This window comes from Nestor notabilis, unplaced genomic scaffold (assembly GCF_000696875.1).
Source record: "Nestor notabilis isolate BGI_N333 unplaced genomic scaffold, ASM69687v1 scaffold10260, whole genome shotgun sequence".
Classification (NCBI taxonomy): domain Eukaryota; kingdom Metazoa; phylum Chordata; class Aves; order Psittaciformes; family Psittacidae; genus Nestor; species Nestor notabilis.
The window spans coordinates 1-27,310 of NW_009910646.1; the positions used below are offsets into that span (position 1 = coordinate 1).

General features: G+C 36.7%; 1 protein-coding gene across 1 annotated transcript; it reads left to right on the forward strand.

Moving 5' to 3' along the window:
• Positions 1-1,288: 1,288 nt before the first annotated feature.
• LOC104403038 (ras-specific guanine nucleotide-releasing factor RalGPS1-like) lies at positions 1,289-25,394 on the forward strand (the record flags this gene model as incomplete). Its single annotated transcript, XM_010011073.1, has 8 exons — positions 1,289-1,368; positions 6,256-6,310; positions 9,933-10,010; positions 11,529-11,634; positions 12,328-12,420; positions 19,761-19,866; positions 21,363-21,454; positions 23,734-25,394. Coding segments are annotated over 8 exons (640 nt in total), but the record flags the coding sequence as incomplete, so codon positions are not given.
• Between the last annotated feature and the right edge of the window lie 1,916 nt (positions 25,395-27,310).

Consider the following 27,310-nt stretch of genomic DNA (forward strand, 5'->3'; position numbering starts at 1 on the left):
CTAACTATTCTATGATTCTATGAAATCACCTGTAAAGCGGCTACCTGATGTATTTTGTGTAAGATCAGCATTTGTGGTTAGAATTTCCACTTTCATTCTCCTCCATCTCCAGCCTCCCCATACTCAGATACTTCAGTTTTATCGCTCTTCTGACAGTTTAGTATCATAGCTGGTTTTGCTGCTTCTTGATTATGAAAATTTCAGTGGCACAGAAGATTAGCAGAGGTGCTAGAAATACATATGGAGGAAGAGAGTAAGTTCTGGAGGCTTGTAGTATCTGTTACTGATGAGTTCTTGGAAATCTAAGTTGTCTGGCATTCTCTGCTGCTGCCTCAGCAGTATTTAAGGAAGATGATTGAAGCTGCTAAGTTCTTCCACCATGTTTGAAGTAGTCTGTTTACTCAGTACTTGGAAATAGTACAGTCACTGCAACAGAGAGGAGGTTTACAATATTCTACAGCACAACTTCCAAAGACAGTCAAGAAAACTTCTTCTGAATGTGTGTACTGAAAGGAGTGTTATTCCTCACCTTGCCCATAAATGTAGATATAAAGCTGTTAGTCTAGAAACAGGACTACTTCTTCTTAGATATAAGCCTATGTGAGACTGAACATTTTGGATAAATGATCCCTTTTCAAAACACAGACAGTGCTTCTGATATGCCGGTACCTTGAAAGTGACCTTAAAGACAACTCTAACACTACTTTAAATCACTTGTGTTTTGAGGGTTCAGGGGTGTTCAGACCTTTCCAATCCTTTCCTATTGGAGGTTGTAATATAATCTGCCACTACCTCAAATATCAAAAAAGCAGCAGTGTAACAGCAGTGACTATAGGATGTACGCAGCACTGTATCGTTACAATGCTTTATCTAAATCATTAGAGTATGTGAGTTAATACATTCTTTTCCAGGCCTCGTTTTGAGTTGCCTTTGCTGTTAACGGATTACTGTAGTCCATTTACAGTTCAGTAAAACAATTTATAGGCATGTTGTGGAGGTTCGTTAGAGTACTGTTTCCTTTCCACTGGTGAACACACCAACTTGGGATACATCAGGACTCTTCCACTTGGTTTTCTTCAATTATTGCTGTGATAGAAGCTTTCAATCTGTGATAGAGATCAGTTAGAGCTTAGGTTTGAGATTCATGGCTGGATGAAGTTTTGTTCTGTGTCTCTAAATTGAAGTGACGATGGACAGTTTTGATTTTTTTCTGGGAAAAACTGGTGATCCATTCTGGGAATGGTGCACACCATACAAATTTTTTACATCTATGTAATTAATCTTTCAGATATGAAGGATATGCTAATTGTGTATTTTTCTTTACAATGATTGATTCCTACAGCAGCAGCAATGCAGAAAGTGAGCCAGGTACGGGATTTCCTGAAAACAGGCCAGTCTGTAACATGGCAGTCATGATCAGAGATCTGTATCAGATTCTTTTCTTAATTTCAGGGTCTGGAGCCTGATTGTGTGCGTCCAACACATTCTGCAAAAACATAGAACTCAAGTTAAATATATTGTCCCTGTTACATTAATTTCTTGTGCTTTGGTCAGAACAGCTTTTGTTCCTAGAACCATGAGGAAGTTTTCAGTAGACAGTCATTTTTTATGTTACAGTAAGGAAGATGTACAGCTGGTTCTGTTGCCATTTTACTTTATAATATAGCTGCTCGTTATCTAAACAGAAGTGAGAAATCTTCTTCCAGCAGTGCCAAAGCTATCCTTATTAGAGGAAAGAAACACTTGACCAGTAGTATATACAATATCAGATGGGAAATGTTCTCTTGAATTCAGGAATGTAATAAGAGGAAACAGTCTCTTCTAAGTTTTAGACATCCATAATTTAGACAGCTGTAATTGAGCTCTTTATAATTATATAGAGATTTTGATATCTTCAAAGATATGATTCATCTCAGGTGGGTGGCTAAAAAGAGGTTATATGAATTCGGTCTTAAATCCCCACTTAATTTTGTCTGAGAAGAGACTTTTGACAGATAACACATGAAAATACATACAGATGAATACTGCTGAAAATATATCTGGTTTTGTGCAGACAATCCAGAATACCTGCTTTTAGTAAACTGGGACAGATGCTTCTACTTTGCAGTGAAAATTCATTGAGAACCCCCCCACTTGCTATCAGTAAGTCTTAAAGCTACAAGATAGTTCTGTTTTGCCATACCTCCATTTTGGTGGGGTCACTGTATACACTCAAGAGTGAGCTTGCCCTTCTGAGGTCTTAGCATTGCTCTTGGCTGGGTTGAGGGAACCACTTACACCTGCATTCTCCTGGATTAATTCGTCTGCTGTCACCTCCTCGCCTAAAAGTAGGATAAATTAAGATGCTTTTACTAGATCGTGGTTCCACTCAGAAATAGCTTGAAACTTCCTTTTATTCATGGTTTTCTTCAGAATACATGTTTTTCTAATGCCCCTGATTTTTCTGATACTATTTAAGTGCTCTTTGCTTGCTTAAGTGTACTTTGAAGTATATTTGCAGCAATGTTAAGCTCACTTTAATTAATGTTCTCAGAAGTTTTGTTTCCACAATTTCTTACAATTTGGCTCAGCTGCGTTACTGAGTTTCTTTTCTGAACCTGGATTTGTTTACAATGCTAATTGTCCAAATAAAGCTGTCGAGGTAAAAGGACAATGTAAAATAGACCCCTCTTTTCATACATTGCTTCTGTGAGGCTTTTCTCCTCATACAGCACCTATTGTATGGGTTGCAAAGTAATTTTGCTTAGAAGGTGTTGGGGTTTTTTTAAGGGTGCAGTCTCACATCTATACCACTTAAGAATAGATGTTGAGGTATGAACACAGAAACGCTTGGCTGAAATTGAGGAGGTAATTCTAGGTATTTAAAAGATCAAAGAAAACACATTCATGGATTGTTTGTAGCAGTGTTGAATGCAAATTCTGTTCTAACTTTGGAGTGTTTTCTTACTCAAACTATTTCTTGTCTACCACCTATTTTTCCTAATCTGCAATGATATGGATGAAAGCTCTGAAAAACTAAGTCTCTTGAACATTTGCCTTCATTTGTGTGTTCCAACCACTTAAGAATAACTTGGGTCTTTATTCTAATGCAATCAAATAAATTAATGCTGCAGAGTCAAAGAAAGGTATTTTAAATCGGTGTGAGTTAATGTAAGAAAGTGTCTTTGTAAGAACATTTTCAAACATAAGCTGGCATAAAATGCATACAAGAATATCAGCATTTTAATGAATTCCTCTATTAAGTCACCATCTTGAAGTACTTGAATTCTACAAGGAATTATGTTTCTCTTTAAATAAACAAAGTATAGGTGTAGGTATACAGTGTATCCATTTACTTTCAGGTTTTTGGCAGCCTATATAGTAAGGAAGAACTCTGCACAGCCAATGTTTGTTTGATTCCTTACCCTGTAGTGTACTCTTAAGGTGTTTAGGACCGATTCATCAACAGTCTGCATCAGAAGATCAAAGTCTGGGTAGTGTTTCAGGCAGGAGAAATGTGTTTGGGGTTTTTATATTCCATTTAAGTGAGTATATAGATATCCGCCTCTTGGCCTAACTGTGGATACGCTGCTTTGCTATTGTGTACTACTGCCCTATTATTGATAGGGTAAATATAAGAGCAGAATAATACTTTAGGTTAAAATTGCACATGTAGGTACTTGGATTTGAGAGAAGAGGGATATATAGGAGTTCTAGCACCCTATTGCTTCCCTAATCCGTATTACTGTTATTTGGTCCAAGGCATGTGCTCTTGAGTGTTTTGAAATTAATGTAATTGCAGAAACCACCTGTTTCTGCCCCATCTTTATCCATTTGGTTATTTGCTCTTGTTTATTTTTCACGATGAAACTCGTTATCAGTGATGGTATTAAAAGTTTGTGTTGATTCTCTGACATTATCTTGCTTGGATTGTTTGCAGGTCTTCACACCATTCTTAGCTAACTAGCAAGCCCAAGTTGAGCTATTTAAACTTTACTGTACAATAGATAAATGATAACTAACTAGGAAAATATCATGAGGATTTTTGGTATGGTCATAGACTCAACAGGGCAGAACATAACTTTTAGGGCATGGAGTCCATCTCTGTGATGTTAGCTGGGCTGTATTGTGCTATGGCAATTCATTTTCAGGTCTCTTGGCCAATTTTTTGTGTTTTCACATTTAAATTTCAAGCTCTACCAGGTCAGTCACCAGGTATGGTTACTAGTAGTCTGGAAACACAGTGTGACTGAAGCCAAGAGAGTGTCAGCTGCAGATTTGAGAAGGGGAAAGAATTTTTAGTCTGAATAGTTTTTAAACTCTTTGGGTTGGTTTGTTTATATTAACACCTGTTTAACTTTGGGGACCTTCTGGATAAAGGAAGCCTGTGTTAAATGTTCAGTTTCCTCAGACTTTCGGCAATGCATGGATACCAAGACCAGGGGTATGCAATGGTATAGGCATTCCCTATCACATAACTGGAAACCTAGCAGCACGCTGTTTGTTTGGCTGTAGCACAGATATATTTATGTGCATCCACAGTGCAAGCAGAAAATTCATGTCTGTATTCAGCTGCAGTACTAGAGCTCTGTGTAAACAATCCTGAAACTTCTCAGATATCATTCCTGTTATTCCTAAGGTAGGAAAAAGCCTTCATGTTAAGTATTAAAGATAAACACAACTCTGATATACTTTTTTTTAATTCTATACAAGAAATTTTAAATTTTATTAGCAATAAAGAAAACTAGCAAGATAGTGGTTTGTCACTTGGCTTCTTACATAAAGCCAAAATTAGCGTAGAACATTACTTAATAGAAAGGACTTACGCTACCTAGGATTTGTTAGTAAGTTTAACCTGAAGACCAACTTGAGGTTGTTGGAAAAACTCAAATATTGAGTACATACTTGAGAAGAATTTAGGAAGGTGATGTATTTTTTTAAGCACTAAATGAATGAAATATTTCCAGATGAAATGATAGTCAAATAGTGCACTTAATGTTTAAACAGAATTTGGCTAGACACCTAACTTTTACTAAGTTAAAAACAGCTCCTTTCACCTCTGTTTGGTTTTGAAGGGAGGGATGTAATGTATATTCTTTTTGGGAAAGGGATATTTTTTGTATGAGAACTTTTGTTGTGCAAAAAAAAATCCCCTGGAGTCTTTTAGATTCTAAAAGCTCCTGTTAAAGATAGTCTATATAGATGTTAGAGGACTAGTCAAAGACTAAAATTTAACCTTTTCTAGGTTTTTGTTACATCTTTTTAAAACCTGTGTAGGCATCGACATAAATATTAAATCAATAACTGTGATGTTTGGCCCACTTTTTTCCAAATGAACATTGTTTTTTAAAGTGTAATTGGCAAATTCTGTATATATTAAACTTTTTATATGAAACTTTTTGTTATGAATCCTCAGAATTAGTTTAACTTTTATAAGTGTACTGATACTGTAAAAAGGATTATCACTTTCTAAAAGATAAGCTCAGCTCTTTTGCTCTAGATTGTTTTGCAATTTTAGAAAGGAACACAAGCTTTTAAATCTTCCTGTTTAGAGTACTTTGTACTGTGTTGTATTCCTGTTAATATAAAGGTAAGTCTATGCAGTAATAAGGAAATAAATAAGACTCTAAGTGTCCCCAATAACTTCAGTGTTGGCTGGATGACTAGGGAAACAGGAATTACTGCACCATTTTGTGGGACAGACTGCTTCAAGTATCAACGGAAATTTCATTACCTGTAAGGAAAACTTTTTTTACAACCAGGTTGTGAAACACAGTAACAGGTTACTCAGAGAAACTGTAGACTGCCTCTCTGAGGAACATCACTATATGAGGCCCTCAGCAATATGATGAGTATGTCAGAATTATTACAAAATTCATGAGCAGTTGTGCTGGTTTTCCCTGAGATAGTTTTCTTAATAGTAGCTAGTATTGGGCTATGACAATGTTTGGCTTCCTAAAGAATTATCAAAGTAAGTGACCTTTCTTTTTCAATGCTCTTCGTATTAACTAGACAAATGTGCATTTAGGATGTTCTTTAAATTTTGAAAGTGCTTTTCCCATTTATTAGCACTTCTTAATGTGTATCTGTCCCTTCAAATCTCTATTTCAGTTTATGTCAAATTCCTGAAGCAAATCACAAAATATTTTCCTTGTACTATTTTAGTGGGGTTTTTATACATTTAATCTTAAATAAAATGAGTAGAAACAGACATAACTGAAATAGATGGATTGTAGATGTTGAAATAAACTATCATTCATTCCTGTCTTTTTTAAGGTAGTAGTGATGGTTCTGAACTCAGTGAAGAGACCTCCTGGCCTGCATTTGAAAGGTAAGAAAAACTGCCACTCAGAACCTGCATTTCTCTAGTTAGACCTTACTTACAGTCTTTCACTCAGTCCTGAAAATTATGCTTTATTTTAGTGATGTAGAGATTTTCAGTATGTAAGAATATTAATAAACTGTAGTAATGTCACTGGATCTGGTAAAGCAGTAGAGATGTACTTTCTGCTCACTAGTAGTTAATAGGGATTTTGTCTAATTGGGTGCTTACTCATTGCACACATTCTTCTAAATAGCTCAACCAGAGTACCATTAACCCCCAAATGATTTTTCTGTTTTCATATATTTGTGTATCTTGTGTGTTATTCATATGACCTATCTGCTTTTGATTTTCTCTTTCCCCAAGTTACTTTATCTGTTCTTTGTCCCTTTGTTCTTGTCATTGACACTGTCACCTCTTTTCTCTCTATCTGCTCTTCACTTCATTGTTACTTACCCAGGTTATGTGGGAAAACACAAAAATGCCCCTTGCTAATGTCTGTTTTTGTGGTCTAGAATTAACGTTTTGCTCCTTATCCAATACCTGCAAGTGCTTGGGTGACACTGACTGCTTCAATCCTTTCCCATGTTGTATTTGAGAATGTGGAAAAAGACTAGCAGCTGTAGTTCTATATAGTAATAGTTGGAAATTCCGTCTTCCTACAGCTGAGTTAAGATGCACAATACAGTGCGTAGTTTCCCTCTATAATTCAATTTCAGGTAATCCATCAGCTTCAGAGTTGCTGTGGAAGAATTTTTCTACCATGCTTTGACATATTTTGTAGAAATTTTTGTCAGGGAACATACTTTTATAGTTGGGAACTGTTACCACAAACCTTGTATTCTGCTTGAATTCATTGAAGCAGTTGAAGTTCTGTGTTACTTTTTGGAAGAAATCTTTGAAAATCTCTGTGTGTCACGGGTGAACTCTTTGATATTTCATGACATAAATATGATTACATACATGAAGAAATGCCTTTATGATTCCATTATTTAAGCAGTAAGAATGTTCCAGATGAGTATAGAAAGAAAATTGGATTAGAAAGAAGATTTCTAACTTCTGTGATGCAATTTGCAACATTCAGAAGGTTTTCTTGCTTTTCCTTCCCTGCTGCCTTATGGAATGAATCAAGTTCAATCTTTTCGCAAAGCTAAAAAGTTATATGGAAAATGGTGAACTGAAGTGCTTTTACCTCAGTAGCATAAGAAACTTAAAAATCTTAGTAAGCATTAGACTTCAGCTCCAGAATTTTTGCATGGACTTCTGAGACAAAGCAGAGGTTTTCATCCCTGTTCTAATGAGTACTGGCTGGCCCAGACTCTACCTAGTTAAAAGGTTTGCTCCATCTCAGACAAATACCTCAGAAGATTCCTCCTCCAAATCCTACTTGCCTTCAGTACTTTCTTTTCTTCCGAGAGAGATCTTTGAGAACTCAATTTGAAGTTGCATGTTTTTCAGGGTGAGTTTTCTTGCCTGCTTCCAGGGAGAGGGTTTGGGATCCTTACAGACATTCAAAACATCGTATGTGAAATTCCTAGAGATACACAACAACCTTGTGTCTGTTCCTTGATGAAGCACGTTTTGGAATGTAATAGGTAATACACTGACATGCAAATGTTAAAAATTGAGGTTAACGCCAAGAGGGTGTCTCTCTAGTCTTGATCTATACAGTGGATTTTCATTGCTGAGAAGGAGTCTAAGTGAGGGAGAAGCATTAGTTATCTGGAATGAACAGCTCCTGAGAAAATTGTGATACATCCAGTGTTAATAATGACTACTTCCTGTGCAGTGTCAGTGAGAATTCAATATTTCCCAGTGATTTAGGAACAGGATCTTTGGGTAGGAGGACTTAAGAGGAAAAAAATAAGGTACTCCACACACAGATTCCCCATGTAACAAAGAATTGTAACAAATATTCTTGATTTTCCTGGCCCTCCTGTTGTTTGTAACTGTAAGGTGCAGAAGGAGTGAGAAGGAGAGTCACTGATTCTTTAGTGCAACAGAAACTTAGTTTGAACTTCGAGAGTTTTCAGCATTGGGGTGCCCCCTTAATGCTAGTCAAAATTACTTGAAGGACTTCTATTTCCAAGTCTTGACAGTTATATCGTATTGAGAGCAGTATACTAAGTGGCACTTCAGTTTCACTGGTTGTCATCCTGAGTGTCCCTGAATAGATTTCCCTGAAATAGCATGAATCCAAGAGTGCTAGCCTTCTTGTTATGCAAAAAAACCCAAAACCCAAACTTAAAGGTAAGAAGAAAACATTTCGTTTGCATGAAATATATATGTACACACAACTATATAGCTCATACTACGTTTTTTCCTTCAACTGAGTTACTGTTTTATTTGTCTACATCTTGAATGTATTTTTAAAAATATTGATAAATTTGAAGATATGTTGAAAAACAAATTATGGAAATTCTGGGATAGATTAGTAGATCATAATTCATTAGTATCTTTTAGATAATTCTTCCTGCAATGAAGGCAATAGTTTGAGCTGGTTAAAAAAAAAAAAGTTAAAATGACAAAACCAAACAAAAATACCCCTTATTCTTGTTGTTTAATGCTGCTGACCTTTACTGTATCCCTTCTTTAAGCCTGTTTTGTCTGCTGTATGCTATTCTGACTTCAGACTGAAATGTGAAAATGCTACTTGTTTAGGTTTCCCATTCTGAGAAATACTGCCCTGTCAAATGCAGCTATTGCAAAGCCCCTCTCACAGATGACAGATTGTTAGATTTATCCTATGTAGGAGATTTTGTGTGCAAAATTCTCTTAGGCTTGTACTTAGCTGCCTTAACTTGTACTTAACTTGCCTGCTTCTGCAGAATTGGAGCTGATTTTAAATCTTCCAGCATAATGCAAGCAACTAGAAAAACACAGTAAATAGGAGGTGAGGACAAAGTGCCTGTGCTTTTGTTAACTTTAATTGAACTCAGCTGACAAAGGAATCTGATCCAGAATAACAAGATTCAGTAAAGTGAAGTGGAATTCAAAATGCAGGTCTAGAACACAGTTCTTGACTAGGGATAATAGTATAGATCAGGATAAGGAATAAAATGTGTATCTTAGACGTAAAGTTTAGAGCTTATGTGAGTTGGAGAATTGAAATATTGCTTACCTTATTTCAGTGTTACTTAATACAACAGTATTTTAAACAGGCATAGTTTGACAGTGCTTTTGATTCCTTTCAGCCCAACATCTTGTGTTTGTGCATACATTCATAGAAGTCGAAACCATTTTTTTTGTAGTGACATCTAAAGTCAGAATGGTTACTTTACATTGACTTAATCTCTACAAACTAGATACAGACTTCGCTTTCAAAATGGATTACTCTCTCTGCCAGTGAAACACTTCAATATTATTCAGTATTCAATATTACTTCAATATTACATTGAAACACTTCAATATTACGAGTTCTGACAAAGAGAACATCTGATGAAATAAAAAACCAACGTAGTATCTACCTCTGCATGCATTTTTCTAAATAAAATTATCCTCTGTTTCTTATGCGAATGAAGTGGCTTTGTAATCTGCACACACAAAAAAATGCTGTGCTGTTTTAGCAGTCATGCTGTTTGTGTGAATAAAAGTATATGTAATACGTACAATTTATAATGGAATTCAACAGGAAGAGGTTGTACCATTCTCTCGGTCCGGGAACAAGAGTGTCACGAAATGGCTATCGAGGCCACATGAAGGCCAGCAGGTACAATCTCCACTGCACACAGAGGTGTCAAACTTTCCCTCTGGTGTTGGTGATTTGGTTTGGTTTAATAATTAAGTGGGTGTTTTCTGATGTTATGTTTCTAACTTATATGTCAAAATAAAGGTAGAGACCTTCTTCAAACTTGAAACTTTCCTCTTCTGTGACTTAATCTGTATGACCATATGGGCTTTTGTTCATTCCAGTCTGCAGATCCAAATTCTGAACCATTGGATCTTTATATATAGCCTTAAAGATGTTTTACCAGAGATAGCTTTCTAACTGTGTGCCACTGCATAGCAGTATTGGTAGTTCTAACATGGACAACAAAGCTGATTCTTGTGCTAATGGATGGCATTCAAGATACTATCTTTGCTGGCAGTTCTCTATTGAATTTATTTTCCCTTCTTCCCTGAAATCAGAGATTTATTATATATCGCATTAGTCACAAGCTGATAGAATAATATAACTGATTATTCTGGTTAGTTAAAATACAAATTATGTCTCCAGCTGCGTGGCACTGTAATTGGGAAGGAGATGGCCATTAACTATGGAACTTTTTTCATGTTAAGAAGCCAGCATTGTCTCACTGAATTAAACTCATGCTCACATATATCAGTGTCCAAAAATGTCTCCATATCATCACCCTCAGTAGGTGCTGCAGTGAAAACATTTGCTAAACTTCCAATTTACTGTGAATGTTCATGAATGTTAGGATGGATGAAACAGCGAATCCTGGCTTACTTCAAAATGAGTTTCAGGCACTGTTCAATTTCTTGGCTTTTCTAGAAAGCTACTGGGCTCACCGGTTCCTTGTGGTTTCAGCAGTTCAATTTTATGCTCTGCCTGACATTTCCTGTTGTATTTTTTTTTCTGTTTGAAAATGTTTTGTAAGTCAGTCAGCTTCGCAATTTTAATAAAGCTGAGTTTTCTTTTCACAATGCTGTAATTGGCATTTTTTTTGGCCCATTGCTCTTAGATCCTACATAGAGTAGATGTTCAGTGAAGCACCAGAGGCATTAAAACACCTTAAAGCTGTGGTGTGGGTTTCTACTCTCTATTACTGCTCCTGCCCACTCTTCTTGCTTTCAGATATTTTAAAGATTGTGCATGTTTGAGCTACACTTTGGTTTCGATGTGCTAATGATCCCAGTGTTCCTAACAAAGAAATAATCTTTCTTGCAAGAGCTGAAGGAGAGGTTTTAACACATATGACAACTGTATGAATGTACTTCAAAATGTTTGCTTTTTAAATTTAATTATTCTTCTGTTTCAGTTGTGTCTTCAGTTTTCCTTTTTTTAATTCAGGATTACCTGCTTGACTAATTAATTTTTCTGATCACTTTTGCTTGTTAGTATAAATTCCACACCACCAATTCCTTGTAACAGCAAAAGTCTTTTTCCACGATGAAGTCCAATAAGTAGTTGTCATTTCTAAATTAAAATACAGGTACTTGCATTAGTTTGTGGTAATGATTGGAAAAATACCTTTACACACAAGTCTTCACATGCTCCTTTCAGCTCCCTGGAATCTGAAGATTTGGCTGTTCATTTGTATCCAGGAGCAGTTACTATTCAAGGTGTTCTAAGGAGGAAGACTTTGTTGAAAGAAGGCAAAAAACCTACAGTAAGATTTTTAATTCATTTTCTCACCTTATTCATTTGCCCAGTTATAAATACAGTAAAATGGCCACTGTGCAGCTAATTCCAGTGTCTGAGATCATCTCTGCCTTACTAATTAAGGTTTATACTTCTGTGGTGGATTATTCAGTTTATAAGGATATAGCCATAATCAAGGGAGTAGAAGTGTAATGCTACATAAAATTTCTTACAATTACTGGTAACTCTAAACGAGAGGAGCATGTTTGTCTTCCTGAATGGTAGGTGGATCCTAACAATTTATCAATATATAATAACTCCTAGCATTTCCATTACAAATGCTTGATTATGAATTATAAATAAAAATACATATTCATGACAATGGGGGGTGCTTTATGACAGTACAAAAAATGAAAAAGGGAGAAATGTGCTCTAACTCAATGATGTGTTCAGTAAGGATTGCAGAAAGTACAGAGTAAGATGCAGAAATCTTTTCTCAGATTAGTGAGAAAAGCACATGTTCTTTCTGCTTTCTAGATTTTTAATGCATTCAGAGACCTACACAAATAACTAGAAATAGCAGTTTTGGAAACATGGCTGATGGTTTGGCTGGGCAGTTAGTGCTGTCATGTTCTTGCAGGATGGTGCCTGATATTTTACTGCTCAGTAATATGAAATACTTCACTTGTCTACTGCACTTTTTTAATTCTTTTCTCTCTAGGTAGCATCTTGGACAAAATACTGGGTAGCACTGTGTGGAACCCAGCTCTTTTACTATGCTGCAAAATCTCTGAAGGCTACAGAGAGAAAACATGTATGTAAACCAGACATATTCCAGTATCATCTGCCAAAATTGAAATGTTATTTCCTGATGTAAACACTGAGAGTAGTTCAGGACTTGAATGATTTCTAGTCCGTACTATCCTGTCTTCCAATCAGTCACCTCATGTGGATATGCCCTAATGGAAATATCATGCTTGTTTATATGCTACACCAAGAACATCTGCTTTGCATATGCCATGTGTCTCTTTGAATTTGTTGTTCTATAAGGGAAGGAACTGTATCGTTGGGTCTGTGTGCTTTTTTAAGATAGAAGTCATATCTTTTGATTATCTCCAACTCTTGCCGCAGTTTGTTGCTACTTGAAATCCAAACAAGCATTGATGTGGAAAGACTGAGAAGTCACTATGTATGATGTTAAACATGTATTGATTTCATATCTGTGGTAAAATTAGACTGCTTTTTTTTTTCCTGTGTAATCCTGTAATCTATTAACTACAACAGAGTGCAAATGCTTTTATTTGCTGCAACTTTATTTGAAAGAAGCTAGTAAGACTTTGCTTATGTGGGGAAATAGTAAATAGATTTTCTGTAGATGTTCCAGGGATGTTACAATGTGCGTAGTTCCTGTTTTCGCTGGTTAATTACAATGAAAGGGGATGCCACCAGAGATTGTTTTAAGAAAGCGGGTAAAATCTGAGATATTTGGATCTTTTTCCAAATTCATTCACTACTCGGAACCACTACTTACAGTTGCCTTGGCCAGTGTTTCAGATTAATTTATGGCAGTGCTCACTGAAAAACATTTGTTTGCATAAAGCCTGTGTAATTCTGCAAACTGAGTTGCACTTCTAGAATCCTTGTAAGTGGCCTTTTTTTTTTTTTTTTTTTCTTGGTACAAGATACTGGTTTCTTATCTTAACATTTTTATGTTGAGAGGGTAGAGATTTGAAGCCTAAGACTTCTGTTCTGATTAGTATATTCCTGGATGTTTGAATTGTCTTAATCTACAAAACCCCTGAGTATTTTCCACTTTCATTGAAAATAGCTCATTAGGAAAGAGTATCCTGATACTCAAAGTAGTTTAATGAGCTAATTACTTGTAGAAATATTTATATAGTTTCTTTGCCATCATCCTCTTCAGTAGTCCCACCCCTACTGGCTCTGATTGCTTAGATGAGATCAAAACAGATCCTATTTAATTTTTCTTGCCAGTTAAGACAATACTAGCCCAGACCAAAAGCCTGTTAGCCAAGCATCCTGTCTCTTGGGTGTCTTTAGAGAACTGTATGTGTTTGGATGCATTTGCCTCTCATATCAGTGAAAACCTTATTGAAGGAGTCTGTCTCATTAAAAGTAAAGGTAGTTGGAAAGAGCAGACTTGTAAACTATTATGAGCAGAACTATGAAGTATTAAAGCAAATGAAGGAGAAAGAACCAAGAGAGAACTTGTGCTGGCATTATGTCACTAACGGTTAGTTGCTTGCTTTTTCTGGAAAAGTTGAGAAATGGAAAAGACTTTTTTGTGATGTCAGACTTCATGTTCCTGTTATGATGTGATGCCTTTAGGCTTTATACCAAAATTGCATTTTGTTTTCTTTTAAGAATAGAATATGTATTTGTAAGTCTCTCCTGTCCACTGCCTGTCAAAGTACTGTATGATGGCAGACTTTATCATAGTTGTACCTGTTAAATCATGAGCTTTTTCAGTATTGTGCATAAATGTTTTAAAACAATCTAAATAACATACGGGTTTAGAGAAGTTGGAAGAATTGCATAGCTGGTAATTTTATTGTTTGGAAATTCAGTATATTGAATTTTTGTGGTCCATTTGCATACATGCTTCCTTCAGAATAACATTTAATCATTTAAATGGTCCTGCCCTTTCTTTAGGAAAAGTGCATGAAGTAAAAAAGTAATAAATATAAGCATTCAAGTCTGGTATCTGATTCTCTTGAGTCTCTGACTGCAAAAGCCTTTGTCTTGAAACAAAAGCTTTTGTCTTGAAATGCAGTCATAGCCATTTAGAATGGTCTTTCAAAAATTTTCTGAACCAATGGAACTAGCATTTAATACTCCCCAGGTCACTGATGTGTTGTGATATCTACAGCCAAACTACTTGTGAATAGAGGCTAGTCCCTAGGAAGCCAAAATCTGTCTTGCATCCTTCTGTTCTAATGTTTATTTGTCCAAGAATGTGCCAGACTAATAACAAATTTTGCGGATAGAGGCTAAGAGACATTCAAGTCCGTAATGCTGGCAGAGTTAGGAGTCTACCAGCCTTATGGCTTACAAATAACTGAGCTGAGTTTGAGCAATGAAGTTCCCAGGAAAGGGGAGATGGAGGAGCAGTATTAAAAAGCAATGATGGCTACAGCAGAGGCTGTACGGAACTATCCAGTGCAATCTTGGCGTTGTTTATACACAGCTGAAGTCTTACTTTTAGCTTTTTAGGGAAGCAAACATATTTTGTTCTGTTTATGTGTTCAAAGGATATTATGAGACTTGGGTCTTCTATGTATTTTCCCAAGTACAGTCATGGTTAAAATAATGTAATACCTCTTAGCTACAGTTTAGATTGTCTTTCGTTAAAATAAATAGCTCACAGTACATGTACTTCTGCTCCAAACACAGAGTATGATCTTTATGCTGAAGTTAAGGTGGAAAATAACCTGGTAACTGCTGTGGGAGTCTGGGGTTGGTGGATTAGGGAGAGAGGCTCCAGTTTAATAAACAGCCTAGTAACAGGTGGGCAGTAACTTTGTTCACCTAGTCTGTGTTCTAATTTTAGCATAGGTATTGATGGCTTAGTTTTCCATCCATTTCACTACAGGGTTATAGCACAAAACCTCAGCTTTTGTTCTGCAGTCTGTGAAGATGACTTGTCAAATGCCGTGCTTCAATTCACGTTTGGTTGCATTTTCAGAAAGAAAGTTAACCAAGAGAGAATAAACTGTAGGTGGTCAACCATCCATAGCTAGCTAGTGTATGGGTGTAAGTTCACTGTACAAATCCACTGGTATTTCTAAGAGCTACATTCTGGGGGGAAAAAAAACAACAAAAAAACCCAACAAACAAACAAATAAATATTTGAGGCTAGATCTATGTTTTGGTTTTTTACTGTCCAGGTTAAATGGATAAAAAGGATGATGCTGTCTACTTTGAAGCGTATTTGTTTTTCCGATTGATACATTTGAGATTTACACAGGTAAAATATTCCAAGCATCTTCTGGAGCTATGTAAACATCTGTCTTTTCAGCTTCCTTTCTCAAGGCTTCTGTGACATGGAGAGGAACACTGGCAACAAAAAAGTCAGTCTGCTATATAAAGTTTCCTGGCTTAGAACTCTCGTGGTAAATGTGTCTTGATTACAGGCATGCTTTTGACGGTTCTGCTGCTGCTATTGCTTAAGGCAGCTGAGACTGAGGACTTGGAATGCACTGACACTAAAAGCTCTTCCAAGCTTATAATAGCTAACCTCTTTGGAAAATTACTTCATAAAAATCCCAGTGTAACCTAACAAAAAGTGCAAGAAATCCCCTCCCTTGTAGACATGGGCAAGTCAGCTCTTCTCATGCGTATGGTTAAAATCAAAGGAGTGCATCCAGTGTAGTGTGTGTTCTAGAAGTGAAATCAATCAAAAGGAAGAGAATGCTGTAGATGCCTGAATGTGACAAACTTTCTTGTGCTGTGTCTGCTAAGAAATACTACTGATTATAATGAGCTTTGTATTTTAAGTAGTGAAGAGGTTTCAGTTATTACTACAGTACTGTAAAATTGTCTGTAATGAGCTTCAGAGCCCAGAGATGTGGTACAGGAGAATCTGAGAGGAATGTGTCTTGAATGCTTAAGGTTTTATCTCATATGCTGAAACAGTAGCCACAAATGAGCTTCTGTGATGGAACTGTAGCACTTGGGCACCTTTAGAAAAGGACAATAGTGAAAAATAGCCAACTTAACATTAGTCTTACATAAAGCATTCACCCTGGAAGATGTGAATATGCCCCTAAAAAAATCCATCTGTTCATAGTAATTGGGCTGGAAGAATCTCACCAGTTTCTGTGACAACGTAACATGTATGAGAGATTTTTCCATGTTTGTAAGCACTTGGAAAAGCAACAGAGATTTTTTTTGAGGCTTCATGCTTGGGCATGAACCCTTGTTTATTCCAAGCCTTCCACTGCATTCAGAATTGGACCCGTTTATTGGCACTCTGGAAGACTTGGTAGTTTTTGCTAAGGCGCTTTCACTGAAATCCCCTGATAAAGAATGCTGTCATCCTAGGAAGTATGCTTAGCCACCAAGGAAATTATTTGAATATTGGAAAGCTGTAAAATCTCAGCAGAAGAGGAGGAAGAGATTTGTAGGTGCCAAAAGGTTGGAGTGAAAAGTCTGTTCACAGATGAATTCAGAGGTTTTGATTCAAAGATGTATAAAAGCCTTTGAGCTCAGAACAACAAAACATTAGTTATGTGAAGCCTAGCAGTAGAGCTGTGTAGTTTTATATGTGTATTACAAAAGGGTCATTCCAGTGGCCTGTATAAAAAAGAAAAAAACAAGCCGAGAGGAACAAGGAACATTAAATTACAATGAAGCTTTCCTTCCCTCCATGTTAACAAAGCAGACTTGCTGTTAGCAAGGCTCTGTGTGTCAGTAGATAATGAACTGCCCTGGAGGACTATGTAAACACGGAGTGCAAATCCAGCCATGCACAGGGATGGAAAACTGACGTGTTTTAAGTGACGATGGATTGATACTGGCAGGAAACACTTTCCTTGTGTGGAACTTTTTACTTTTTGGAGAGGTATCATGGTTTGCTAATTGTTTTGAATAAAATGCAAAAACAAGCGAGCTCTCACAATTTTGATTGCGTGGCACTTTCATATATTGTATACCTATTGTTATGATATATGACTAACATACGAAAGTGCAAATGTTTCCATGAAACTCTAGAAAGGAGTGCAGTTTAAGAGCTATGTTGTTGATCTGTAGCTTATTAAAGCCACTTGTGAATCAAATTTCAACCTCTGGGAAAATGATCTATTAATGTTTTGTAGGACTACTTGGAGGTTTGCATTTTGTGGGTCCCTTTTAAGTGTAAACTGTGCCATCTTTATTTTTCAAGGCAATGTCTTCAGTGGGTCCACAGCAAGTCCTTTAAGAACTCATAAGCCATATCCTTTTTTTTTTATTCCCTTTCCCTGTCTTTATTCCTTCTTTCAGATAAAATTCCTTAATGTTTTTCATCACTGACTGGAATTTTCAAAGACATTTTAGTTAACATTTGGAAAGAAGTAATGTAATGTTGTCTGATAGAGCTTTACAATTTACTTATGAGGTGCTAACAAATCTGTCCACCTCCCAAAGGCAGTAGAGTTACTTAACTTCAGTATATACAGTTCTATGGGGTTTATGAGGATTAGTCTTTTCCCACAGTTTTAGCCTTAGTTCTACCAAAAAAAGGGCATCCATTTTGAAGTTTGGCAGGCAGGTCTTTCCTAAGAACGATCATCATCACTCTTATGCTTAAGCTATCTGTACAAGCATCCCTTCAAAGTTTCCAAGCTTTTATATTTCCTCTGACATTACATAAAGGACAGCTGACCTTGACTGTTAGGAACTTGTGGTGGAATGGTTCCTCCAAGTGTAACTATAGCAACATAAAGAGGGCAGTACAGAATTGATGCATTCAAATATCTATAAGACACAGAGAGACCGGACTCTTGCTTAAACTACTTTTTATTTCAAATATTGGTCTTAATATTTGTTCATTTAAAGTTATAATGTAGCCTGTTGCACGAGCCCCAGACAGATAAACTTATCTGGATATTCAGGGTCTCCATTTAATCTGTGGCATAGATTAGAATAATTGACATTAGGCTCGCAGTGGAGTTCTACTTATAAAGTAAATTATATTTGCATATTAATTATAATTAATTAATTATAATTAGTTATATTCCCATAGAGAGAATATTCTTATAAACTCTCACATTACTTATGATACTCTCAAAATTCTTAGCAGTAATGGGTTTTTTGCTGAACCAGAGTTCCAGATTTGTAATAGTAAAGCAATATCTCTAAAATGAAACAAAAGACATTTTATATTTAATGTTGTAGATCTGCTATGTGGTGTTAATATGGAGAATTAAAGCATTCTAGAAGTATACATTTATTTTAATGACTTTAAAGGTCCCTGAGATATTTTTAGCTTTATCATTTTGAATAATGTAATTAAAGAGAGGTCAAAATTACTGTACTAAGAAAGAGGTTAGACTAGAAACTTCACAAGACAGGAGGAAGATACATCTGGTAAGGACCAGCGTATAGCAGAGTTGGACTACCTGGGCAGAGAAGTGAGGTAAAGCACTGCAGAGGGTAAGACACTGGTGAAAAATCTGTGTCAGATCCATGAACGTAGGAAGAAGAGATCAGATCTGGCCACCAGAGAGTTGGGACAAACTGAATGAATTAGGTATTGGGGAGTGAATGGGAGTGTCTGAGCAAGTACTGAGAGCTGATTTGTGACGATCTTCTAATAGATGAGCAAGGAGACCAGGGAGAAGGAACCTTGTGGTTTGGAAATGGGTTGGATTTAATGGGCGAATAGCCTGTAACTGAGAGGAGAAGCCTGACAACTAGGATATAATACTAACCAGGTGAATGAAGAGGAGAGTGGGACCAAGAGAGGCTAGTGTAGCAGAGACAGGTATTGTGCTTATAAAAGGCCCAAGATAAGTGTGTGAGTAGCACTTTGAACAGGAAGAACCCATCATTTTGAGCATCTTGTTGATAAATGAGCATATTGTGTTCTGTGGACTTGTTTATTGTATATAACCCCCATTTGATCCATTCCATTCATCAGGTCATAATATTTAATTGCGCAGTTGTGTTATCTTGTTCATGGGGCTTGTCTAATTACAGTCTATTATAATACTTAATGCATGTTAATTTTGAATAATTATGGCACAGACAGTTTAATTCTGCTGTTTATTAACAGTAGAGGCATTAGCTTTGCCTTCGTTAAAGCCCTCTTTTTGAACTAGAGTGTACTACACGTGCAGTAATGTGAGGAATGCTATTGTTTTCATACAGTACAGTTTAGATGTCTGTTGATACATTTGGGGGGGATTTTGGTACTGCTTTTAATTTGTTTTGAATATCATTCATTGTACTAAGTTCTGTTTTCACGAACTCCATATAAAATTCATAAACTTCCTTAATATTATGAAGTGCTATGCTTCCTTTGAAGTTATTCTGTGCCTTGAACAGTTTCACTGAGAAGAACTGCCTTTTTGCATGCTTGTTCTGTGCAGTGCAGTCTGTCTGGCTAAAGCTTCTTGTTTTACTACAGTTGGTCTCTGCTTGTATTTGCAGTTCAAATCCACACCGAGTAAGAATGTGTCAGTGGTGGGGTGGATGGTGATGATGGCAGATGACCCTGAGCATCCAGATCTCTTCTTATTGACTGATTCTGAGAAGGGTAAGCAATGCTAGCATCAAGAGTGCAGGGATTCCCAGAATAAACATTTGCTTTTCTGAGGTATTCATAAGCAACTAAAAGAAATTGGAAAGATGTTACTTTTCACCTATTCAACTGCTCTGCAACATGTCATGTGTACCTTTAGAATGTTATGGGAACCATTGTCTGTGGAGAATCCTTAGGGACTTCATCAAGTTCTAAGAACTCTCCAAACTAATAACTCCAGTTGTGATTCTGTTGCAAGTATTCATCTGCATTTTTTTAAGCTATGTTTAGATCACCCAGAGGCATTTTCACATATGTGAAAATGTAAGTAACAATAAAAACAAGAAGTTCAATATTTAGCTAATACTAGGTACTTGACCAGTCCCCTCTTTTCTCCAAATGAAAAACAAGACCCAAACCATCTGTTCAAATGCAGTGGTATTACCAGGATTAAAAATCGTAGGAGATCTTGACAGTATTGCAGAGAAGCCTTGATTTCCATTACTTCTACATAGTGTCCTGGTTTCAGTTTAAACGGTGAATCGTAGAATGGTTTCGGTTGGAAAGGACCTTAAGATGATCTAGTTATAACCCCCCTGCCGTGAGCAGGGACACCTTCCACTAGACCAGGTTTCTCAAGGCCCTGTCTAACCTGGTCTCGAACACTGCCAGAGATGGAGCATTCACAAGTCCCTTGGGCAGCCTGTTTCAGTGCCTCACCACTCTTGCAGTAAAGAATTTCTTCCTTATATCTAATCTAAATCTCCCCTGTTTAAGTTTGAACCCATTACCCTTTGTCCTATCATTACAGACTTTGGCCATAGCCCTTCAAACTATGCAGAAAGAGCATCATTTGACAATCTGATAAAGGAACTTAATGTTAATTACTGCCTTGTCTACTTCAAGTATTAGTACATTTTATTTCCAAGCATCTATTCTAGCACCACTGATATGTGGTGTAAATTATGAATATCAGTCCACTTAAACTCAGTAATAACAACATGAAATGTTTTTGTAACATCTGGTCTTTCTGAGCCTAAGCAAGCACTATATAACACCAGACACTGAAAATAATTGTCTGAAATGTATTGATATTTTAGGAACAGTCTTCAAATATTTTCAAATCTAACTTTCTAGAGTGCATTTCAGTGCTATCTTTCACTTAAAAAATTATGAAATCATATTATAAATAAATTGCAATAATGGCATTGAACAAAAACTTTGTTGTTGTAGGAATCTGAGAATGTTTTGTTCTTTCCTCACTCACACTGATGTTAGTTGAAATCTAGAATGTTGGAAAAGAAGGCCGGTGAGCTGAAACTTCTCTCACACTAGGCCAAACAATTAAGTTGCACCTATGCCAGACAAAGTGTAAAGTTATGTGAACCTTCTGCTGTTAAATCTTTTCGTAATGTTTTAATTTAGAGATATTTGAATATGGGTAGGATTTTAAATATATAGGATTGTTTGTGTTTCTTTATCAGTTTTTTTTCTGTACCTTTCTCATTTAGGAAATTCATACAAATTTCAAGCTGGAAACAGAATGAATGCAATGCTCTGGTTTAAACACCTGAGTGCTGCCTGCCAAAGCAACAGACAACAGGTGAGAGAAAGATGTTGAAAAGGAATATGAGCTATTAAGAGCTCAGAACAGATAGATCTTGAAGATGACCAAGCTGTAACTGATAGCTTTCTATGAAGAGCAGTCTACTCTGAGCTGCATGTACGTCAATTTCACATGCCTGTTGATTTGTCTTAGCTTTCCTGTTTTTCCGTTCACAAACAAGTCCTCGGAGTTTCTGTGGTAATGAAGAAAGTTTTGGGGCTATCTTGAGGCTACTTTAAAGCAATTGGAGAAATGGAAGGAATGCTCTTAAATATCTGTCTGAGCAGCAGTATCTTTGTCACTGCCTATTTTAAAAATGCTATTGTACAGTTATATAAAAAGCAGTAAACCTTAGCATTCAAAAAGTATTACAGACAGTGCAAAGGAGAGGAAATAAATTGTGTTACTGGCTGGCGAATGTGGGAATAGTGGCAAAGAGTTTGCAAGCAAGTGCTGACTTCCAGGCAAGCTTGAAAACAGCCCTCTGAGGACAGCTTTTATTCAGTACGGCTTAACAATAATATTTAATGCAAACTTGTTTAAAGCATTCAGCCCCTAGCTTGTGCAAACACAGCAGGCTTAAGGATCTTGGTGAAGCCACCTGTGGAAAATATGACAGCAAAGTGAAGATAGGTGAAGGCAATTTTAAAAGAAAAAAGGAGGGTAGGATTAGTTTAAAAAAAAAAACAAAAACAAAAACAAAAAACAACTAACAAAAATAACAACTTCCACTGAAAGGTAAAAAACCTGCTACCATAATTTGTTGTGTATTTTCTGTTTCATGGCATGTTGTGTAGTTGTACTATGTGGGTTCCTGCAGCATAGCTGCTCCCATAGAAGAAGCAATGCTCTACACAGACATTAGGGTACAAAGGTTGGTTTACCATATGAGAGGCAAAAAAAAATCCTGTAAAAATTTTTCTCTTGATTGTGATTTGATTCCTGAGCAGTGCTTTCCCTAGAGAGATGCCTTTATGGTACTGTTTAAAATGAAAGATTTTATTTGCTTGTTAACAGTATGACTGCCTAAGCAAGTTTGGATGTTTAAATGTGCTTTTGATAGAGTATAGAAACTTACCCAGTTTTGAATAATACTGGGAACTATTTTAATAGATATTATTTTTAATTTTAATGGTGGAACTTTAGCCCAGTTGATCATTCTTGCTTCTACGTGTAAATGGTGAATCATAGAATGGTTAGGATTGGAAAGGATCTTAAGATCATCTAGTTCCAACCTGTTGCCATGGACAGGGATGCCTCATGCTAGAACATGTTGCCCAAGGCTCTGTCCAACCTGACCTTGAACACTGCCAGGGATGGAGCATTTACCACTTCTTTGGGCAACCTGTTCCAGTGCCTCACGAGCCTCACAGTAAAGAACTTCTTCCTTATATCTAACCTGAACTTCCACAGTTTAATTTTAAACCCATTCCCCCTTGTCCTGTCACTACAGTCCCTGATGAAGAGTCCCTCTGGCGTGCTTGTAGGCCCTTTTCAGATACTGGAAGGCTGCTACGAGGTCTCCACACAGCCTTCTCTTCTCCAGGCTGAACAGCCCCAACTTTTTTAGCCTGCCTTCGTACAGGAGGTACTCAAGAAACATAAATGCAAAAGAAATGCTTGCTTCAAATCTGACCAATCTGGGTATTTGTTGATAGTCATCTGGAATTTGGTGGCTCTTTCATAACCTAAGTAAACAAGAGATGTTGCTGTCAGGTAAATTCCTGATGGGGAGAAGATGGGGATATAAACTAATGTAGTGCAAACTAGCTTTAATCTTCATGAAAGGGAGCGATGTCTACAGCAGGCATTCAGGTTTCCTATGGGAAAAGCCCAGGCAAGTGTTTATGCCTTGTTTTTTTAAATTAGTCTTAAAAATACTAGAAGGCCTGTATCAATCACTGACCTGTGTGCCAAGAATTCTGGAGGTGAGACTCAACTGAGAAGGTTCTGCTTGTGTAGTTTGGTGCTGAGATTTATCATACTAAGGTTGTTCTGCTGACAACTTAAATCTTAAATGTCATCAAAATTAATAAGATCTATGGCCATATATATAAAATTATAAACCACGCAGCAGTTTAATATTTTGGTTATACGTTGGTTTTCTACAGCTCTAAATATATTTGTACTGCTGAATGACAGTTGCATTCTTCCTCCCCTTGTTTGGAGACAGTCCAAGCATTAATGATGTGCATTTAAACAGGTGACTAGTCTGTGAAATGATGGAGTGTAAGTAGCTACTACCCAAACTAAATCTGTTATATTTTTATTTTCAGGTTCCTGCCAACTTGATGACCTTTGAATAACAGGTTAATTCAAAGCAAAAACAGGAACACTTTAAACCATCTCATAATCGAGAACAAGGTCCTGATGAAAAATGTGCCAGCTGTATTCTGTGCCAGAACAGAGCCTGTCAACTCGATCTCTGAACTCTGGAGCCCTGAACAAAACCACTAATGGTTGGGGAGTAGAGTCCCCCGAATTAAAAATGGAGTTACAACAAGAATTGCCATGGACCATGCTTCATTATGTTCTCTGAACTGACCTGTGGAAACCACTGCCTTAAAGAGTGAAAGGAGAAACAACATGAAACACCAAATAGTGTGTGTGAAACTTCTGGCGGTGCTGTGCTTGAGTTAAATAGATTGTAGCTAGTTTGAGTTTCTTTTAACTTTATACTAATTTTGAAAATAACTCACCTTTTTAGGCATTCTTAAGAAAATAAGTGAACTGGTATTTAAGACTTGTATCAAAAGCTATGTATGAACTGGGTAAAAGAGGTACTACATGTTCTAGATATGTTGTTTATACCAGGAGTTGTTGGTGGGAGCTTGTCCCAGGCACACTTAGCCTGGAGCAATGTTATTTCTCTCAGACCTACAAGTAGAAGAAATGTTAACTACTGCAAGCTTAAAGTAGCAGTAAGCTTGCAAACATCAGTACTGTATGGGAGCCATATTCCCTACAAGTGGCACAAAGGCTGAGCACTTACACACCAAAATTTTTTTGGTACGTTGTTACCTAATTCCATGTTAAAAATGTTGTTCACGTGTTTTGGGTGGTCAAGGTGCGTGTGCGGAAGAGACAAACCTGAAAGCACTGCGGGGTCAGAGCTGAGTGTTTTCTTCCCATTTGTTTGTGTACCTGTAACTCTCCTACATGCAAAGGTTGAATGACAAAAGAACCAAACACCTGGGTATAGCTCACTGAGATGTTTTACTTCTCTGGGTATCTGTTAATTATCAGTTAGGGACCACTGTTAGCATATGGTGTTTCATAGTATCACTTAAGATCTCCATTTTAAAAAGATAGAGGCACAATTTCAAGCTTTCATGTTCTCATTTGGCAATAACTGGTTTTTAGTATCTGTCTTGGTCAAAATAGTTGACGTTGTGTGGTGCTGATAACATGGCCTAAAGCAGACCTTACATACAGAAACTCTTGTGATCTCCAGACAAATAATTAATATATTAGAAGGTAGGGTAACCTAGGGAGAGAAAAGGTGTGGGACTGAAAATTCCACCCTTGACAGGAATAATTCTTGGTCACTGAAATTACTTTCAGAAAAACATTATGGTTGTAAAAAGGGAGCTATACTTTATGTGTGTTTTATGCTTAAGACTTTGATTCTTCCTTTATTTGGGTTTCCTTGACGTTGCCTAGATATAGTTTCCTGGATGATTAGTCTTTCTTTAATCTTCAAAAATATGATCTTTGTAAAGCAAGGAGACGTTGTCCAAAATATGACTCCGATGTCAGAACTCTGAAGTCTGTGAAAAAATAGTAACTGTTCCATTGACATTGTGGTTTAGTGGCCGTAAATACACCTGCAGATTCCACCATGAATACTCCTTTTTAAAAAGAAATAAGCTACCTACCAGTGTGTGGCAGAGTTCTCTGACTATCTAATAAAGGTTTCTACTAGTAGTTATTACTTTGAAAATGTACAGTTTGTTTATTGCATTCGAGTAGAAGCCTATAAATTATTTTTTTGGGGTTTTTTCTACAATCAAATTAATCTCTTAATGCAGATGATTGGTTTCAGAGGGAAGAGGGGAGGAGGGGAAAGTGGGACAAAAAAGGATAATTAAATCTCATTGTAAAACAAACAAACAAAACCACAACAAACTCAGACTACTTGGTGATGTAGAATAAAGAGTAATAGGCTGGTTTGTTTCCAATAATTGTTCTGGTGAATTGGCTGTTGGTAGAAAGGATGCTTCTGTCAGAATTACACCACAAGCACCATGGGAATTTGAGTCCCTTTGCAATTTTTTTTTTTTGTTCTGTTTTGTTTTGTTGTTGTTGTTTTGATGGGGAATGAATAGTCTGCTCTGAGCCTGAAGTCATTCATTTTCGGAAGAGGTTGTTTTTGTTGAATCCCTCTGCAATTCACACATCTCTCATGTTTACCCATGTTAGGTGTACAGTAAAGACATCATCTTCATAGCCAGCAGTGTTACAGTCGTAGACTTTGCACAACTTTAATTTTGGGGTTTTTTCTGTTTTAAAAAATACTTAGTGTGGTGTTCTCAACAGCTAAGTGTTTTTTTTAACAATGTATGTACTTCTTTAAGCATTGTGGAAAATAGCCTGTGGATTTTGAATTTCTGAATAAGCTATTGTAGGTTCATTGCAACATAACTGTATCTCTTCTTCTGTTAGTGAAAGGAAACATGCAGCAGGGAGCCACAGCTTGACATCACACAAGTTTGCTAAAGACAGAGCCAGGTCAGAAGGTGTTGTTTAATATTGGGTTTTATATTTTTCCAGCTGTTTTGAGTTAGGGTTTTATGGTAAGAAGATTCACAAATCATCATTTAGTGAATTGTTCCTGTTACCAACTTCCATTGTTCTTGGGCCTCCTACTCTTCCATGCTTTTCTACCCTCAGATATGCTGGGTTTTGTGGGAGAGATTGTAGGAGGAGTTACTTAAAATGTTTAGCCAGAGTAACTGGAGTGAATAATGACAACATGGAAAACATTACTGGCATTTGTTACAATGCGTAGTTCAGTACTTTCCTGTTGTTCTCCTCTGTAGCCAAGTAGTCCTACAGGGCAAAACAGAAATGCTGAAATGTTACATATTTTGAGATAAATGGTGCTCAGGAGGTGGTAGTTTTGTTCCCTGAGGAAAAGCTGCCTCAGCTAAGCTTTGGGAAGATTCAGACCAGTCAAATACGCTGTAAAGAATGTAGTAATACCCTTTTTTAAAAAAGGGTTAAAAATATAAATAATTAACACCAGTGCTGAGAAAACAAGGACAGCAACAAGCTCGTGGTATTCAGATAATACTGTGACCCAGACGACTTCAGGTAGTTGGCAGTTTCTCTTTTGACTTTTGTTTTTAATGTATTTCTCTAATTCCTTATTTTGTTAATAACTGCTGAAATATTTCAGCTAGTATTCGTCACTTTATTTCTTAATGTTTTGGTTTTTGAAACTAAAGATGCCTCTTACTTGTTTTGGAGGCATATGAGCAAAAAGTATTCAGTGTAGATCTTTTTAGCAAGATTTTGCATTTAAATGTTAATCATCTGTTGACTGCTGACCACTTCATTAGCTGAACTAACAGTATTGGGGAAGACTGAACAGGGAATGTCTGGTTTATGAATCTGGTGCAGTGCATTAGAAATACATAGAATTGCAGTGGTTGTTGAATACTTTTATCCTTCTAACTTAACCCATACTACTTTTGGCTAGGTTTTTCAAACCTGTCTTATATTCCAGTGTTCTTAGAAAGCAGGTAAGGAGATTTATTTTTGAAAAATTCTGATAATGTGAGTTAACATACTTCATCCCAGACATGTATTGAATTTGCAGACATTTCGTGCCAGAGGAGGCTATAATGA